Below are 18,493 nucleotides of genomic sequence, written 5' to 3' on the forward strand. Positions count from 1 at the left end.
TTGTGAGATGAGCGGTGCTGCCTTCTTTTATATGCATGGACTCTCTGAGATTGTCTTGGCTTGTCTTCAACTCTGAGAGATACTTTCAGGAAACTGGCGAGCTACCAGTAGCTCCCGAGCAACTCGTTGGAGACCCCTGGTCAAGACTGATTTGCATATGGCTGCGTCTAAACTGAGGTGGCAAGGTAAGCAAAAGAACAATGGATTTAACCCAGATCTCTTGACTGGAGGTGAATGTTTGATTTCCCTCTGCATTCCATCCATCATCTCTGTGTCTTTTAATTTTCTAAAAGTGGCATTTTTAAGAACTGTGACTTAAAAGCCGACATTACCATCAACGATGATTTTAAATTACAATTCCTCAGAAACTAATCATGACTCTCCTGCCTCTTCTCAATCAAAAGTTAACATTAAATCAATGTAATAATGCAACCCAATGTTGTCTTCTGGTGGAGGCTTAGACTCACTGCAGTGAAACACTAATTTAACGGTTTTTCACTACCAATACATGTAAAACTCAAGAGTACATGTCCAACCTCTTAATTATAATGCACTCAGCTCTAAGGACTGTTGAGGGCCTACCTTAAGGGTGACTTATATGTATTAAAAAGGGAGTTTTAGGCTTGTCAAATTGGCTATTTTGCCAGGTCGCAATGAAAGTTTCGAACTGATAGCAGGCTGCAATGGCAGGCCTGAGACATGTTTAGGAGGGCTACTTTAGTGGGTGGCACAATAATTTCTGCAGGCTCAATAGCAGCATTTAATTTACAGACCTGGCTATATGGAATGCCACTTTACTAGGGACTCATATGCAAATGAAATATGCTATTCAGGTGTAAGCCAATTTTACTAATTCTTAGGGAATGAGCACAAGCACTTTACCATTGCTTAGCAATGGTAAAATGCACAGAATACTATCGCCAACATAAACAAATTCAGCAAAATAGGAAGGGTGAGGGCAACATTTTGGGGTGACCCTGCAGAGAGGGCCAAGTCCAACATCCATCATCCTTCTACTAGCCAACTAAGAAGTGCTGCTCGTCACTTCTGGGGCAAAGAGTGGGCTCTGGCATAGGCGTTTTCAGGTGATCCTACTTTAAGGCCTTTTCATCACTCATGACTATCTACACAGTTCCCCTAGAGAAAGGATTCAGGGGACCTCGATTGATGGCAGGTTTTTTGTTGATACTTGGGTGTTGGACATTTTGTGACAGTAATACCTGATTGGAACTCTCTTCTCTGCTACCGAATTCCATGCCTCTCACAACCCTGGTTGGAAGTTTTGGACAAACAGGCCACACTCAAAGCTGAACTTTAATCTCTGTTGGACAAGGTGGCCACCTGTCCAGTGCCCATTAGACATCAAAGTGATAAGATTCACTGTCACATTTTTTAGTGTTACTGATCATGCAGGATTTAGAATGATCAACAATCGGAAAGGGGTCGATCTGTTTTGCAGGACACTCTTCAGAGCATCAGTCACCTGACTATGAGACTCTGCCAACACTGGGTTTGGAGGATGCTTATCTTAACATTCCAGTCTGGGTTCTTCGTTACTGAGTCCCAAAGTTTGAAGTTCTTTCATCACATTTATAGTATAATGACCTCCTTTTTGGTCTGAAGTCCACTCTAAGTACTTTTCCAAGGTGGTTGCCCCAGTGGGGACTACCATATATTGTAAAAGTGTGGATCTATACCAGTCTTGGAATGATTTGTTGATTCATTCTCCATCCAGGACCAAATATGTGGAGGATGCAGAGAGGATGTGTGCGATACACAGTTCCCTTGGATTCCGGATGAATGTGAATGTGCCCAAGTCCAAGTTGGTGCTGGCCCAAAATCTCCATTTTATCAAAACCCAGTTCTAGAGAGATGTGGGGATGGTGTACATACCAGTGGATAGTGCAAAACATGCATCCGTTCACACTTTACAGTGCTCCTATCCAGGCAGTCAGCTTATCCTTGGAGTGGGATGCAGGGAGATTTAGTGAGCAGTGGTCCTCTTCAGGGATGGGAGAAGACTAGTTGTTGGGTTCTGTTTCCATATATACATATATCATTGTCTCTCTATTTGATCCGTCTCTACAGGATTCAAAGGTGTTTGTGGTGCCTTGGGTTCCACTGTACTTGCTCCCAGAATCTCATCTCGTTCTCCACTGTTGGGGTTCAGCATTGCATCATTATGAAACCCGGATTCTAGCCACGGAGATCAACAAGAACTTGCAGTGATGATGAGTAGCCAAACATGTGAGGAAGAGTCCGTCTGCTACTCCAGACCCGGAGGTTTTGACCCTAGGCGCAGGGCCGGCTCTGGGGCGGTGCGACCGGTTCCACTGCACTGGGTACTGGCTTCCTGGGGGAGCCCTGTTTGCAAGTTTATTCTGTTATAAAGCACCTGCTGCAGCGTTTCTTCCCTCTGGCAATTACCAGGCCTCACAAAAATGTCAAGATAACTCCTGTGATTAATGTTCTTTATGGAGAGGGATCAGAGTTTTGATTAGTTGAGGTTTTGGATTATGTGAAGGGAGTGCAGAGGGTTAGTATGCCTGCTGAAAAGAACGTGTACCAAGTAGATTACAGAGTGCATATAATGTAAACAGATCAGCAGGTTACTGCTTTTAAAAGAGACATGCTTTTGTTACTTGAAATTTATAACTTGAAATGAAATGAAATGAAAATTAATTTATAGCGCGCAACTTAGCCCAATGGGCGTCAAGGCGCCTAACCAAATATAGGATCTTCAATCACAGTTGCTTACTGGTAGGCCTTAGAGAAATACCAGGTTTTGAGTGCTTTTTTGAACATGGTCATAGAGGGTTGAACCTTGATGTCAAAGGGAAGAGCATTCCACAGCCGTGGGGCCACAACAGAAAAAGCCCTACTTCCCCATCTAACTTTCTTAAAACGGGGAATTACTAACAAGTGCATATTTGCAGAACGAAGAGCCCTGCTAGGAGCGTAGCAAATCAAGAGAGAGCCCAGAGCATTAGGAGGATCTGCCCTTAAGGCTCCAAAAACCAGAGTCAGAAGTTTAAAAGAAATCCTATATTGGATGGGGAGCCAGTGAAGGCTTTTCCTGGCTAAGGTGGCCGAAGATGCAGCAGGAACAGATAGAACAAATCGCGCTGCCGCATTTTGTATCACCTGAAGGCGATGGATCAAGCCCTTATTAATTTCAGCATATAAGGAGTTGCAGTAATCTAGTCTTGATCCAACCAGTGCCACCACAATCTGCATACGTGATTGAGGAGAAAGATAGTGAACAATTCTCCTCAAAATCTTAATGACCCCCCAGCAAGTAGAAACCGTTCTGTTAACCTGGAGGGTCATTGACAGTGAAGTGTCAAATATGACGCCCAGGTTCCTGGCGGACTGAGATGGAATAGGACAAGAACCCAGAGAAGGGGGCCACCACTCATCAGACCAACAATCCTGATTGTTCCCGAAAATCAGGACTTCGGTCTTATCACCGTTCAACTTCAGAGAGTTTAGAATCATCCATTCGGAGACTGCCTGCATGCAGCTCCTAAAGTTGAACGCTGAGATATTCTTCGAGTGGGTCAGGGACACCATAATTTGGGTGTCATCGGCGTCCTAATATAGAACAGTGAGCTATTAACTTTCATCATAGAACTGCATACACACTGCAAAGTATACATTAGAACAGTGGTTAATGTTGCAAAAAGGGTTACTTTGGCTATAAATCGTTTCTTATTATTAAAGAAAACTCCCAACTATGCTGTTTCTTTTTCGACTCTGAGTTTGTGCTTCTCCACACCGAGCACTCTTAAACTATACTGCCTACCAGTATAGATGACTTGTGACTCCTACACTTGTATTCCTTTGGCTTATGCAACATTTCCTAAACACTGATTTACACACGTATGATTGATTGTCTCTGTGTAATGTGTGTGGGATGCAAAGTGCTCTGACATCCTTTACTGGTATGAGTGGCACTATATTATAATTCAATGCATCTGAGAGAGAGTGGTTATGGAGACTTGGTCACTGTTAAAGGGTGCTAGTGAGAGAATCCGTGGTGGAGGTGGTCATTGGGGGCGCCAACTAACATTGTCGCACTGGGCGCCACCAGCACTAAAGCCGCCCTGCCTAGGCGTTACAAGTTAAAACTGGGATGCAAAGCTAAGATTTATCTTTGCTCAAGGTCTCTGAGGAGATAACAAACTTTGGACAATCTTAAAGTTGGAAAGTGCTGTCTGTCTGTTTGACTATACAGGCCTTTGTGGGGTCTGTGCAGCTCAAGACTGTGATTCTGGAAACAGACACACTACCATCAAGGCATAAGTAAACAATGAAGGAGACACTTGGCGCAAGAATTTAGCTGGGCTAGCCTTCCAGATGGCCCCCTGGGTAGAGTTGCAGCTTTTTTTAACTGAACGCAGTCTAAATGAAGGGTGTGGGCAACGCAAGGGAAGACTCACTGAGCTGAGTACTCCTCACCTCAGAACGTCTGTCTCTTCCAGTTGTGTTCTGGAGGTGTGCAGCAGGTTTCAGATGCAGTAACAAGAGCAAGGCCCTGCTTCCTCTGTTTTGATCCCAGGTCTTAATCATGCTATACCTTCTGAGAATGCGCCTGTCTATGTGGCACTGGGAACCTAGAGCACTGGTGTCTAGGTCTTCCTATTGAAGTTGCCTGTATGGTTCAAGTTTTGAGATGCACACCCACTTTTAAGGCCTATAACCATTACTTAGCTTTACAGAAGTGATATGGTTCTGGGGAAATGTATTCCAATGCTGGTACTACAGTTTGTGTGGGATGGTTGTACTGTCTGCTTATACTCGGCCAGTCTGAATCTGTAGTGGGCTGGTATTAGGGCCCATGTGTCTCTAGTGGGTTGAGGGATGCACTGTTTTCCTATTAATCTATGCGGAAATGTGCAACAGGAGACAAAGATATTCCACCTTATGGAGGAAAGAATGACTCATACTTATTATAAATAACTCTCTACATGCATCTTCATCAAAAGTGCTTTACATATTGCATTAGTGTGCACCATCACTATTACCCAATCTAACATAGTAATCATTACAGTAGCCTTGGAATGATGAAGGACAGCATTCATTATGTCAGGATCTGAATGAGTGACCAGCACTCTCTAAAACCGATATCAGCAGTGACTGCTTAATCAATTTAGATTTATTAATACAGATGTGCAGTTTTTTCTGCTGAAATCTAAACAATAATACAGAACATCAGGCAAAACAACATACACGATGTATTAACATATTCCCATTAAGTAACTGGAAAGAATGCCCCTGGGTGAATACAAAAACTTTTAAGCTGCCACAGGATCAAAGTGAAACTTTCCTATTAGAATCAAAGAAATGGTAAGGTCGAGATACCATTTCCTATGATGTCACTTCTTGTGATGTCACTTAATATGCAAATTAGTTACTTCCTTATGTTCACATGGTTTCAGCGGCTAAGAATAAATCTGAACACGTGCCATAATGTTCTAATTTTTCTTTTTACTTACCCCAAGCCTCTAAGAATTATTGCATTTGATGTCGACTGACCTGCATCACAGGAACCTGAAAAAGAGTGGAGTTAGAATTCAGTCACGACAATTATTAATCAATTTAAGGCTATTTTTGCATTTTCTTGCTTGATCCCAGTACTCTGGGAGACATTTAGGGGCATATTTACAAGCCCCTTGCGCCACTTTTGCGTCAATTTTCCCATGTTAACAGTGACGCAAAAGTGGCGCAAGGGGCTTGTAAATCTGCCCCTTAGAGTTTGTGAAAGTCGACCCTTATCATAAATCGGCGAGGAGCATGGCCAGACTTGCAGTACATTCATCTCATTAGGAAGTGGAGGGCCTACAAGGTTTCTGATGGTGGAGCTTTAGCTGCCTCTTCTGTCAGAAATGTACTACCTGGCAATTGGTCTTCTACACCAGGATTGGGCAGGCACAATCATTTTATAGCACGCCAAACAGAATGGATAAATGAGTGTTTTGTTGATGCCGTTAAAGCAACCGACAAATCTAACAATATTCCTGATTCCACTTTATCCACAAGCCAACTTAGATCATCCAGCATTGATAAGACTACTGTTTCTGGGAATATCCTTGAATGAAACAAGTCAGCAATGGATTTATGACATACATCAAACCATTTCTGTTACACACTTAATGAGGGTAGAGTGAAAGGTAGGTTTTGGAGAGGCTGCCTGTTTAAATTTTGCATTAGGAAGGAAGTGCCTGTTAGGTTACATCCTTGGTTAGTGCCATCTGGCTGTTGAATGTGCTAGGGTAAGGGATCTATAACATTGGTCCATGACTGCTGGGCCCATGCCACATTTTCTTATTATACACTTGGGATACATTTATGTACACTGAATCCAAACATGAATCTTTACATAGTCAATTCTCAGACAATTGTTGGACATATGCTTGTCTTGAGAAACATCATTTACTCTGTAGCCTTTACAAAGACCAGCCTTTACAACAAGGTTGGTAGTCTGCATCTAACGTTACCACGTGTTACTTTAGCACGCAAGTCATTACAACGACTTGCTGTAAGGGGCACGTTGTTGGACTGGTGTTGGAATTTCTAAATCCAACACCTTCCCTACTGTTGCGTAGACTGGAGTTGCAATAGTAATTTATACTATTCCAAAGTCCAGCACCCCCTAAAGCAAGTTGTTGTAACAACTTGCGTGCTAAAGTAACAAGTGGAAATGTCGCACGTGGGGTACTGACTGTATTGTAAAGGCGTGTGGGGTATAGGCCTGCAGGGTTCCATCATACAACCGTTTATCTTCAGTTGACAATCTCTGACGACACAGAAGCATATTTAGAGATAATCAACAGGAGATAGCTATTATATAGAAACTCATGTGTTGTGTGTCAGAAAAAAACAATTTATTTTTCATGAAGGCCCTCACCCACCAACCTAGTTGGTGGCATGCTTCATCATCGGGCCCCACCCAGGGCACCGAGTGTGCCTTGGGTGTGCTGCGACGTCTGTTTACAGCGGAGCGGATTGTGTTAAGTGAGTGTGCAGTGATGGTGTTAAGGCCGTTGATTTAAACACTGTCCTAAGGGTCCCAAAGTCCACAAGGGAAATTTAATCGTGGGCCCTTGGCAGTGTTAAAAGCAAGGCTGCGGATGTGTTTGGAGATGACCATGGGCTCCCACATCCAGTGTGGTCAACTAGTTTCAGCCAGGCCTTGTGTTAATTCTAGCGTTCATCAGGACCTATGTGTGAATGGTAAATTAAAACGTGAGTTTACAGAATGTGTACAGGCTCCTAAGTGACGCACGCGCTAAGGTGCGATAAGTGTAAGAGGATGCTTTCCTCTAGGTTCGTACCTGTGGAGATAAAAGAGACAAACAAACATGAGAACACACAATAACAATGAGTTGATATCATGCTAGGCACTATTATCTTTGTGTGACTTCGTATTGTCGTGCCTTAGTGATAGTCGGAATAAATGCGGAGGTGTATAGCGGTACGTGTCGGCATGTGATTCTGAATTGCCGTATTGATAAATATGCGGAACCGTACTAGATTGTCAGATGGCCGGATGATCATACATTTTGTGACTGTAGTGCTCATGGAGACATGAAAAACATTTAATTCTTACTCTCATATTCAAAGAGTCAAACTCCATGAGTCCCTGGAGGGGGTCCGGCTTACTGTCACACTCTAGTATTGATTAAAAAGAAGGGTGACGTGACCATGTATAAGTCACGGACGCAATTCGCACAGGATCGGGATTGGCACGAGTATCCCCCCCATTTCCCTACTTACTTTGTCACGGCTCAGGACCCACAGCTCAACATACTTGGCCATTACAGGAACTCCGTCGGTGATCGCAATGCTTTTTGGTGGGGTTTAAATATCTTCCTGGTGCCGCAGCTGAAGTTGATTCCCTATTCAGCGCGAGTAGCATCTGGCAAAGCAAAGAGTAAAAACAGACGACAGACTGCACATGTGTGTAGTGTCATCTGCATTTTCTCGTATATGCACATTATTATAGCCTTTAAAAATAATAATGGAAATTGGCAGGGTTTAAAAATATATATGCACCTGGGCCATGTAGTTACAGTAGCGGTTGCCAGTGCAAAAGTAGCCCGGTTATCCCGTCTAGTAGGTTTGGGAAGTGTGGGCGAGAAAGAGACGACAGACTGCAAGGTTGCATTTCAGAATGTTAAGCATTAACTTGTGAGTATTTTCTTAGCGTCAAATGTGCAAATGTGTTCTTTTCACACATAGTGTGTCAAATTTGTGAATCCCAGGGATAAATCCCAAAAGGAGCATCTGAGCAAGGCATAGTGCGGGAAAAATATTTTTAGAAAAGGCTGGCCCTGCTTCGCTTATCAAGAGTGGTGTTTGGTCATAGTGCCAGGCTGGGTAATGTTAGTTTTTAGGTGTTCATCAAAGATCCTAAGTTTGGGATGCAGATGTAGTGTGGCCTGCGATGTTAATGGTCATGTAACTGTCCCCCAACGGATCAATATCTGGTTCTTAGGCTGAATTTAGTAGCGAAATTCAGTTGTTGAGGCTATTCCAAGGGATATTGTCATTTAATCCTCGGGTATGGGTCGAAAAGCGATATATCCAGTGCTGTTCTTTTGCGAGGAGAAAATCATCATTGTTGGTGTTGTGATATGGTATGTGTTCTATCACTGTCCATGACATGTCATTTGGGGTGTGCCCTTCTTGTAGATAGTGATCCATTAATTTGCTGTTGGTCTTCTTGCATCGAATGGTGCTCCACAATTCTCGTCCTCACTTTCTGTGTAGTAATGCCGACGTAACAGGGTTTGCATGGGCATTCAATCAGGTATATTGTGTTGGTCGAATTATAGTTTGTGTGTTTTAGTTGGTGGCATGTCTTTCCCGGTTCTAGATTTAATGTCTTACTATGTTGTGTCAGATGACAAACACTACAGTCACCACATTAGGTAAACCCCATGCATTCAGGACAGTGTTGGCAGTGGTGGTTTGGATTTTCTGCGGGCGCGTGGAAACCAGTCGATCTTTAAGGCTACTAGCTTTTTTATATGCAAACAGTGGTTGCTCCCAATTTCTAGTTCCTGTATTGAAAATCCACCAGTTTTTCCGTATCATTTTAGCCACCCTGTTTGATACTTTATTGTAGGTTGTGACGCAGGTGAGTGGCACGGATGTGTCATTTCGCACATTGTCCTCCAGGAGTGCCTCCCTGTTCTGATTACGGGCGTGTTTTTGGGTAGTTTCAATGATTTTATTGGGGTAGCCGCATTCCCGTAGTTTCAATGCGTGGTCTGTTGACTGTCTCTGGTAGTTTGAAGTTGAGCTACAATTTCGCCGTATGTGGAGAAACTGCCCGAAGGGTAGGTTCTCTTTGAGAGGGCGCGGATGGAAACTTTCAAATTGAAGCAGTGAGTTTCCAGCCGTGGGTATGTAATAAGTGGAGGTCTTAAGGGTTCCTGCACAGGGACACGCTTGGCGCCACCATCACCGCACACGCCCCCCCCCCCCCCTTCAAATCCCGTCTCGGAGGGTAATAGTTCCCACGAACTCTGACACTTCTCCCACAATACCTAATAGCTTGCACTTATCCTCCGCACTGCCCGGATGCGCCCCTAGCACTGGGGCGGAGTCTAGGCCCACCATAGTAGACGCAACGTGAACACATGGGCAACGACATCCCCGTTTTACCCCCCGGCCTCCACCCCTGCTGCATATTCTAACACGGTCTGTCGCGACGTACATCCCCTAATACACACTTCAATGATGGTGGTTTCCCTTCCACAGTTCTTTCTCAGTTATATAATGGTTTTAAAAAGGAAAAAAAAAAAAAAAAAAAACGAGATCTAAGTCACCTTGAGTTGTCACCGCTGCCCCCCCCCTGACGCGGCCGGCCCCTCATGGGGTTGTAGGCGGCTTGCTGTGTATTCTACCTCCTCCCACATACCACCCAGCACTGGTACTTTAGCCCTGCCGGCCCGACGGGATGTAGGCAGTGGATGAGTTGTATGGCCCGCGATACTAATAAAGATCTTGTTTGTTTAAAAAAAAAAAAAAGGGTTCCTGCTTCAGCCTCAATGGTGAGATCCAAGAAGGCTATGCTCTGTACATTGACAGTACTGGTGAACCGTAAATAGGGGTCACGTTCGTTGAGCCAGGTGAGGAAAATGGTCAGGGACTCTTCTGTGCCAGCCCAAATCATGAGTATGTCGTCGATATATCGACACCAAAAACCGATGTTGTTAGTATGTGTGTTGGTGGCTGGTATGATGTGTGTTTTTTCAAATTGGTATACATATAGTCCTGCCACACTAGGGGCAAAAATGCTGCCCATCGAGGTGCTGTTTGTCTGGAGGTAGAATTCACCTTTGAATTTGAAATAGTTCCCCTTCAGGGCTAACGTGGCACATTGCAGGATAAATTCCCTGGGGGTGGTGTATTCCCAGGTGGTCTCCATTAGCATGTCACAGAGGACTTTCAGGGTGGCATCTTGAGGGAGGCTTGTGTACCGACTTTCAATGTCTAGCCCCACGAGGAGTTGTGTGGTGGGGCCAAAACGTACATCTTTAACGAGAGACAGCAGGTGTTTGGTATCCCTGATATAAATAGAGGCTTTCTGGACTAGTGGGTTCAGAAAGAAATCACAGTACCTGGACAGTGGTTCTAAAAGAGAGTCGATACCGGAGACGATTGGTCGTCCGGGTGGGGGTCTTGCCTCTTTGTGAATTTTTGGCACTGTGTAGAAACAGGGGATCTTAGCATTTTTTGTGCATGAGTAGTCTGCCTCCTGATTGGAGATATGTTGGAGGCTTTCTGCTGATTCTACCAATTAAATGATGGTGGTCTGTAGTGTGCTGGTTGGGTCATCTCTCAGGCGTTTGTAGTTTCGTCCATCACTGAGTAATCTGTGGCATTCAGTGGTATAGCCCTGTTTGTTCTGGATCAATGTCCCATCCCCTTTGTCCGCAGGCTTGATGATTATGTTGGGGTTTTCTTGTAGTTTGCGTACTGCCTCCCTTTCTTTTTTGGAAAAGTTGTTGTAGGTTTGCACACAGTGAAACCTAGAGCCCAACAGGTGCAACCGCAGCCTGAGCCATGTATAGAGGCCCCTGACGGGTGCAGTAATGTGCCACTTACACCAACCGACACAGCGGGTGAAAAAAACTGAAGAAACCAGCAATATCACTGCTGCTTGGGGGCCAGTGGAAAACCAAAAAGACAACAAGTGCAATTCAAACACGAGCAGTGCTGTGTAAGCGCAGTGCCGAGGAGGGATGCATGATTGAAAGTAATCCACTAGTGGTCAGTGGAAAAGGAAAAGAAAAAGAAACAAATATATATCAATAATAAGGAGACAAGGAAGGCAAGATCTTGAGAAGAAAGCTGCAAGCTTTCAATGAGCTAGCTGACCCCGCAATAGCGGCACTTAGATGGCACTCTTAGATTTGGCACCTACAACACTATTTTCGTGTCACCAGAGATACTGAAGGAGGCGTTAAGAGATCACTATTGGTGCACCTTGGTGGGGCAGTGCTTTATGATCTATTCGAGACTCTACCAAATACAGGAGGGGACGTGTACTTCACCGCCGCCATGATGGCCCTAAACAGGCATTTTAAGCCGCAGCTCAATCCTTACTATGAGCGTTTCATTCTACATCAGACCCAGCAGGCAGAAACGGAATCAGTGGACATGTTCTATGCGCATCTGAGAAATCTGGCAAACATGTGTGCAAACATTAATCAACTGGAAGAGATCAATACACAAATCATACAGGGGTGCAAGTCAAAGGTGCTCTGGTGCCTTTTTTTTTCGATAGCTGGGCATCTTCCTGGATGATACCCTAGCCCTAGCCCGCTCCCATGAACTATCGAATAGCAGGGCTGAAGACATGGCGGCTGCCCTAAGCAAAGTCACAGCCACAAGTGGACCCCTAAGGAACGTAAAGATAAAGTAAGAACATGTCGAAGCCATTTAAAGATGACCAGCAACTTCCCACCCAGTGGGCGCCATAAGACAACTGAGTGGTGGATGAGAAAGTTGCGGACTTGTACACAAAACCTCAAACATATGCCCGGCCAGAGGGCACTCTTTCTCCAAGTGCGGAAAAGCCAACCATTTTGCGAAGGTGTGCCGAAGTGGGAAACAAAGACCAAGGACGGGGTACCCAAAGAAGACAACCACTGCACTGAGGCAGCTATCCCTCGACAAGCATGAAGAAGAAGACCCCTGAAGCAGCTGTGGGTCAGGCAGCCCTATGGAGGATGACGAAGATGAAGTCTTCATAATATCATTCATTGTCAGGGAAGAGGGAGCCCACCATGTACACAGTTGAGATAGGAGGGACCACCATCGCTGCCTCTGTAAATGTTATGGACTCAATACAATTCAACCTCATCACACCTCACCCATCATTATCCGCCACTAAAGTAAGAATATACATGTATGGAAGCACAGAGCCATTGTCCTGCAAAGGAATAATTGTGCTCGGTGTGTGAGTTAAGGTCACTCAACCCTGACAAGACTTTACATCACCAAAGGGGCACAGTCACGCTGCTGGGGTGCCACGCAGCGGAAGACCTGAAACTGGTATTTTTTGCCAGGCAAGTACACGTGTCACACATCAATGCAATACTGGAAGAATTTCACCAGTTGTTCACCTGACTCAGAAAACAGAAGGTCATAGAGAAGGTAACGGGCCCCACACTGTGGGTGTCCCTGCAAGTCATTGCTCTAAACCTGAAATAGCTGGGAGTCATCAGGCTTTGCACAAATATGATCTCCCGACCAAAGCCATCGAAGGGAGCAGCACATCACGCCAACCATTGATGACATGTGAGGGGCCTAAACGGTGCCCAATGGTTCTCAAAACTAGATCTGAATGCTGAATACCTCCAGTAGGAGCTTGAACCAGCCAGCCGATTTGCCGACCGGGTGCTGACTTCATCCACATGATGTGGGCTTGTCCCTCACTGAAGGGGTTTAGGACTGAAATCACGCTCGGCCTCACCCTAATTACTGAGCGCTCCACTTGGACTACTATCGAGGCCGGCCTCTTGGGACCTTCCCTTCTCCCTAAAAAGGCGGTAGTACTGAACCGCTTCACAGGGCTCTCCTTGATGCTGGCCAAGAGGCTAATCATGCAGAGCTGGAAATCTCGTGCCGCGCCGAACGAGGGAAAGTGGAGAGAAGAAGTTCTCAAGTGAACTACTGCTGAGAGAGAGGCGCTACAGCGCGAGGAGTATAGGGGACTGAGGAAAAAGCTGATTTCAATGGAATGGGCACAACTGGTTGAAGATTTCAGGTTAAATACCGCAGCTGATCCTGAAGATTGAGGGAATATCAGAGCCCCCCCTCGTGTTCTTAGCCTGTGACCAATTGTCCAGACACCTGTTAAAAATTGGCATCATATGTTGAATTGTTCATGTACCCCCCTTTCTGACCTGGATCCTCTCATTCCCTTCCCTTCCCTTCCCAACCCCCCACCCCTACTGCTCTAGCTCTGTCACCCCATAAGAATGTAATATACGATTCAAGCGTTCAGACCATAGCAGCATCGTTTTAGTGGTTTTGGGGAGGGGTTTGTGGGGGGAGGAGATTTATAAAAATTAACTACCCTGAATGTATATCCGGACAATTGTATGTAAGCCTCTCATCATGCAAACTAATGTCAGAAGTATACTGCAATGACTAAGTCTGAGATAGCCATGTTACAAAAATTGGAATTCCTGTCCATGCAATTCGTTATAATGAAGATGTAATCACTTCCAGATGTAATGAGCATATACAGAACGAAAGTGAATAAAATATGTGTTTAAAAAAAAAACATCCAGCCGATACATCACTACATTCTCCATGCATGTGGGCATCAGGCTAAACTTTGCCACTTCATCTGCTGCTGAGATGTTCCAGAATGCCGTCAGGGAGACCCTCTTGGGACAGATCGGGATGCTTAATATAAACAATGACATCCTCATCTTTTTAGACAACATGGAAAAACACCATGAAAGAATAAGAGTCACCCTACAGACATTGACGGAGTGCGATCTGACCCTGCATCAATAAAAGTGCTCCTTCTATCAAAACTTGATGGAGTTCTTCAGCTATATCTTCTGAGATGGCCTAAGGGGGGACCGAAAGAAAGTTGATGCCATCAGGGGCACATCCATACGCCAGAACATGACAGAAGTAATAAACTTCCTAGGTATGGCATAATACTACAGGAGGTTCATACTGAACCTCGCCACCCTGTCAGAACCTCAGAACCATTAAGACCATTGACACAAGTGGCCACCTCATGAGAGTGGGGACCAGAGGCCAAAAAAAAGTGTTCCGAAGAGTAAAAGAGGCCCTCCTTGACGAAACCATCATGCCATGCATCAGCCCGTGGCGGAGGACAGAGCTAGTGGTCGGTGCCAGCTTGGTAGGGCTCAGGGGTGCACCTGCAGGAGTAAACAGAAGGACTGTGGGCCCCCATGACCTATGCGAGCAGGGGGCTCTCCAATATAGAAGCGAGGCACGCCCAGATCGAGGGAGAGACTTTGGCCATCCGATGGACATGTCGTTATTTCCATTTGTACCTTTATGGCCAACTTTCAAGTGATCATGTACTACAAACCACTGGACCAGCTATTCACTGGGTCGGCCTGGCTAGTGCCACAGAGGATTGAGAGGTAGGCCCTACAGTTGGAACCATACTCTTTTGAAGTCATCTACTGTCCAGGCGCCAACAACCCGGCTGATTATTTGTCAAGACACCCAGCGCCTCCTGAAGGGGCAAACCAGACAAAAGACAATGAAGGAGCCAACGGTTTTGTGCCAACGGTTTGACTTGAAGCATGCCCCAGGGTGCTAACAATCCAGGAGATACAGGAAGCAACTGAAAAACATGAGAACATCTCAAGAGCCAAAGAGGCTCTCACCGGGAAACAGTGGAAACACAGATGAGAAGGGAAAAGATATGGCATGTGCAACACAAACTGAGTGCAAGCAAGGAAGTCCTTCTGCTCAGGGAGACTTACCCCCAGCGCCGGAAATAACAGAGGAACCCTGCCTAAAGCCCTGGTCGAAAGTGAGTATGGACATTTGGAGCTTCCCAGATGAGCGCCTCACAGTGGTTCTCATGGACTACCACACCATGTTCCCAGTAGTGGAACTGATACAAACCACTGCATTCGCGAATATCAAACCAGTCTTGGTGGAGGTATTTGCCCTGATTGGCCTTCCGGAGGAAATAAAGTCTGACAACAATCCTCCACTTCAGAGGCTGGAATTCCAGGAGTATCTGTCATCCCTAGCCATTACCGCTTCGCAGTTGTCAGTGTATGCGATGTTCGTGTGTGCTCTAGAGTTTGCTGTGAGTTGGTATGTGTAGGTTATAACTATGGGAGATGGGGTGTGTGGTCAGAGAGGTGTCGCCAAGTGTGCGACCTGGACCAGTCCACCTCATCCCTGCTCTGGAGATGGAGGTCGCAAGGGCAAGGCCACGTCAGCATCGGAGTTCATTGCTATCAGTTAATCGACTAGCTCTCCCCCAGGCCCTGGCTGTGTCCAATGTGCCTATACTGTGTCGGCTCTCCCTTAGGAGTATTCTCTCTTCACAGCCCGCCCACTTTTCAGGTCTCTCCTCCATGTTTCGAATCTAGGCACTCCCGTTGACTTCCAGTTCCTGGTGATTTCCCGTTTGGCCAGGACATATGCGAGAACTTGGAATTTCCCTGTGATTTTGGTTTTGGCTGTGTGTGGAAACCATCCCAGTAAGCAGTGACCTGGAGTGCGAAGAATCTCTTTGTCAGTGACGGCTTGGACTATATTCACGACCTCTCCCCAAAAGGCATTTTAGAATTGGGCACTCCCAGAACATATGTAAGATATGTGCTTCCCTTTCCCCACATCTGGGGCAAGCTGCCTCCTCCATCTGGAAATGTCTTCAAATTCTCAGGGGGTAAGGTGTGCTCTGTTCAGAAGATAGTCATCAATTACCTTAAACTGTGCATTATGCGAGCCCTTTGGCATTCTTTCCACTATGGTATCCCAATCCATCTCAGGGATTGGAATCCCCAGATCCTCCTCCCATTGTATTTGCAAGTGCTCCATTGGTTGTTGAAGATTGTTACGTATCGCTTTATAGAGACACAAGACTGTTTTGACTGTGCCTGCCAATAGGGCCACATATCGACAACAGATCAGTGCCCGTCACTCCATTGTCCCAGTACCTCAGTGCTTTCTGAACACAGAAGTGAGGGCCCTATGCAGGAGAAAATTACCTTGAGGCAGATCAAATTCTGTGTGAAATTCATTAAACTGGAGTAATTCAGTCTCAAAAGAGTTCTGCCACTGTAGTCACCCCTTCTGCAACCCAGGCATCGAGACCCACCCAGGATCTGGCATGTAGCAAATGTCGTAACATGACGAGGGGTAGATCGTGAGAGTACAGGATTCTACTGTGAGTTTTGTTGCAGAAATCTAGCCCAACGTTGAGTTATGACTCTCTCGTGTACGAGGTCAGATGATGCCAGTGTGAATGGGTTTAGGGCCCTGTCCAGGTTCCTTCTGGACGCTTGCCATTGAATTAGCCTATTTAGCTGCACTGCGATATAGTACGCTTCGAAGTCCAGGACCCCCAGTCCCCCAGTCGCTGTGGAACATGGTATCATGGCCAGTTCCACTCGTCTGCGGCCCATCCCCCAAATAAACAATATGACCTGGAATCCAGGTCTCAGAACAGCATTCGAGGGACCCACACTGGAAGCGTGACAAAGTAGTATAGAAGCTGCGGAAGCGCCACCATTTTCAGAAGGGCCACTCTGCATTCAACTGATAGAGGCAGCGATTTCCAAAACTCCATGGAGGAATGGAGGCAGCGGATCACTCTACCCACGTTGCCCTCCAAGAGGTTATATAGCTTATATATCTTTACCCCTAGGAATGCCAGGCTCAAGGGTTCCCATTGGAGGTGGTCTATATGGTCTGGGGGTAGCCTGTTGGACGTCACAGAGAAGAGTCTGGATTTCTGCCAATTTACTCTCAAACCTGCTAGCACACCAAAGCGTTCTTGCATACTCCTTGCTCCCCTCAAATCCTCTCCCGTATCTCGGAGGAATATCAGGAGATCATCCACGTATAAGCCCCACACAGCTAGTCCCCGGTAATCACGCCCCATTCGTGCGCAGCAGGCCAAAGGCTCAACAGCCAGCACAAGAGCTACTAGTCAGTTATGTTTTATAATTTTAACAATTCGTCTAGTTCATTTAAAAACTGATTGCTTCACAGGTAAAACCAAAAGTAAACTCTGCACACATACTTTACTAGGGCTTCCACTTTCATTCCCATAATGCTTAAAAACAAGCATTGGCAATATAAAGCTTTTTGTCTTTTGTGTAGTGGAAAACAAAGGTGCAACTTGGACAGCAGCAGTGCAACCTTTCCTTACACTTAAAGTAAAAAACAGGACAGGCAGCAGTAGCAGAAAGAACAACACACAAAACTTATCACAAAAATCAAGATCTGGTACAACACAGGTAGCTAGCACACAGAAGAGGGAAAGAGAGGAGTTATAGGATTCTTGTACACTCTCAGGAACAGACTTAAACATACAAGAAATACAAAACTCCTGAAAAAAGCTGCCAAATCTCTTATGAAATTGCCATACATTCATGGACTCATATAGGATGATAAACCCTCATCTATCTTGGTATGCTTCACTAGTGGTTTCTATATTTAGCACTGAGTAACATTCTCCACTGGTTGTACAGTCTCCTAGTTATGGGTTTTCTAGTTTTGGTGGGGTTATATCCTGTATAGACAAATATTTTCTCCCTTTGTTAAACTGTCATACATATATCTAAAACTGTGTGTGGATGAGCTGAAAAAATGGTTTTGCTGGTGTCTTTCTACCACAAAATTAATAAGAGGAGGGTGGAGCAATGGAGACTGCTCCTTTTTTCCAACTGTTTGAATATTGCCACTACGAGATCAGGCAACTTCCTAAGGATTATAGGTATCTCACATAGAATATTGTGAAACAATTGCTGGATCATGGGGTATGTTATGCAGGTACATTCACTATATATCCTGTGCACACCTCGGGCTGACGCAGTGCAAGCTTCCCTCCTTCAGAGGACAGGTAGGGCTGTGGCAGCACCAGTGCAATCTTTCCCCAGCACAGACACCCACAATTTGGGCAACAGTAGTGCAAGCTTTTTTTCCTTACAGAAGAAGTACAGCACAGCTGTAGCAAACCAAATAAAGCTTCAGTGTCTCACAGAAGGCGGCAAATGCAATTTTCCATTTCCTGTTAAAATCCAAGTTCTGACACCTTTCTCACCTAGGAGATACTCTACACCAGCAACCTTAAAGCCCTGCTCTGTCACTTGGAGGCTATCTGTTTGTGTTGAATCTTTGGTTTTCTACATATTGAGTTAAGTTGTAGGTCATTGGTATTTGGAGCACCCAACATATCCTAAGTAGCTATACTCTAGACATGCGCAAAGGTGCCAACCTCTTTGAA

The 18,493-nt window shown here is 45.3% G+C and overlaps 1 protein-coding gene across 1 annotated transcript in view; it reads right to left on the reverse strand.

The window, feature by feature from the left end:
• Positions 1 to 18,493, reverse strand: part of LOC146821397 (kinesin-like protein KIF28) — a 777,435-nt gene that overhangs the window by 509,614 nt on the left and 249,328 nt on the right. The window contains exon 16 of the mRNA XM_085609842.1: positions 5,499 to 5,553. Coding sequence (XP_085465968.1) covers positions 5,499 to 5,553 — 55 coding nt within the window. The remainder of the gene's footprint in view (positions 1 to 5,498; positions 5,554 to 18,493) is intronic.

This window comes from Triturus cristatus, chromosome 6 (assembly GCF_964204655.1).
Source record: "Triturus cristatus chromosome 6, aTriCri1.1, whole genome shotgun sequence".
Taxonomy (NCBI): Eukaryota; Metazoa; Chordata; class Amphibia; order Caudata; family Salamandridae; genus Triturus; species Triturus cristatus.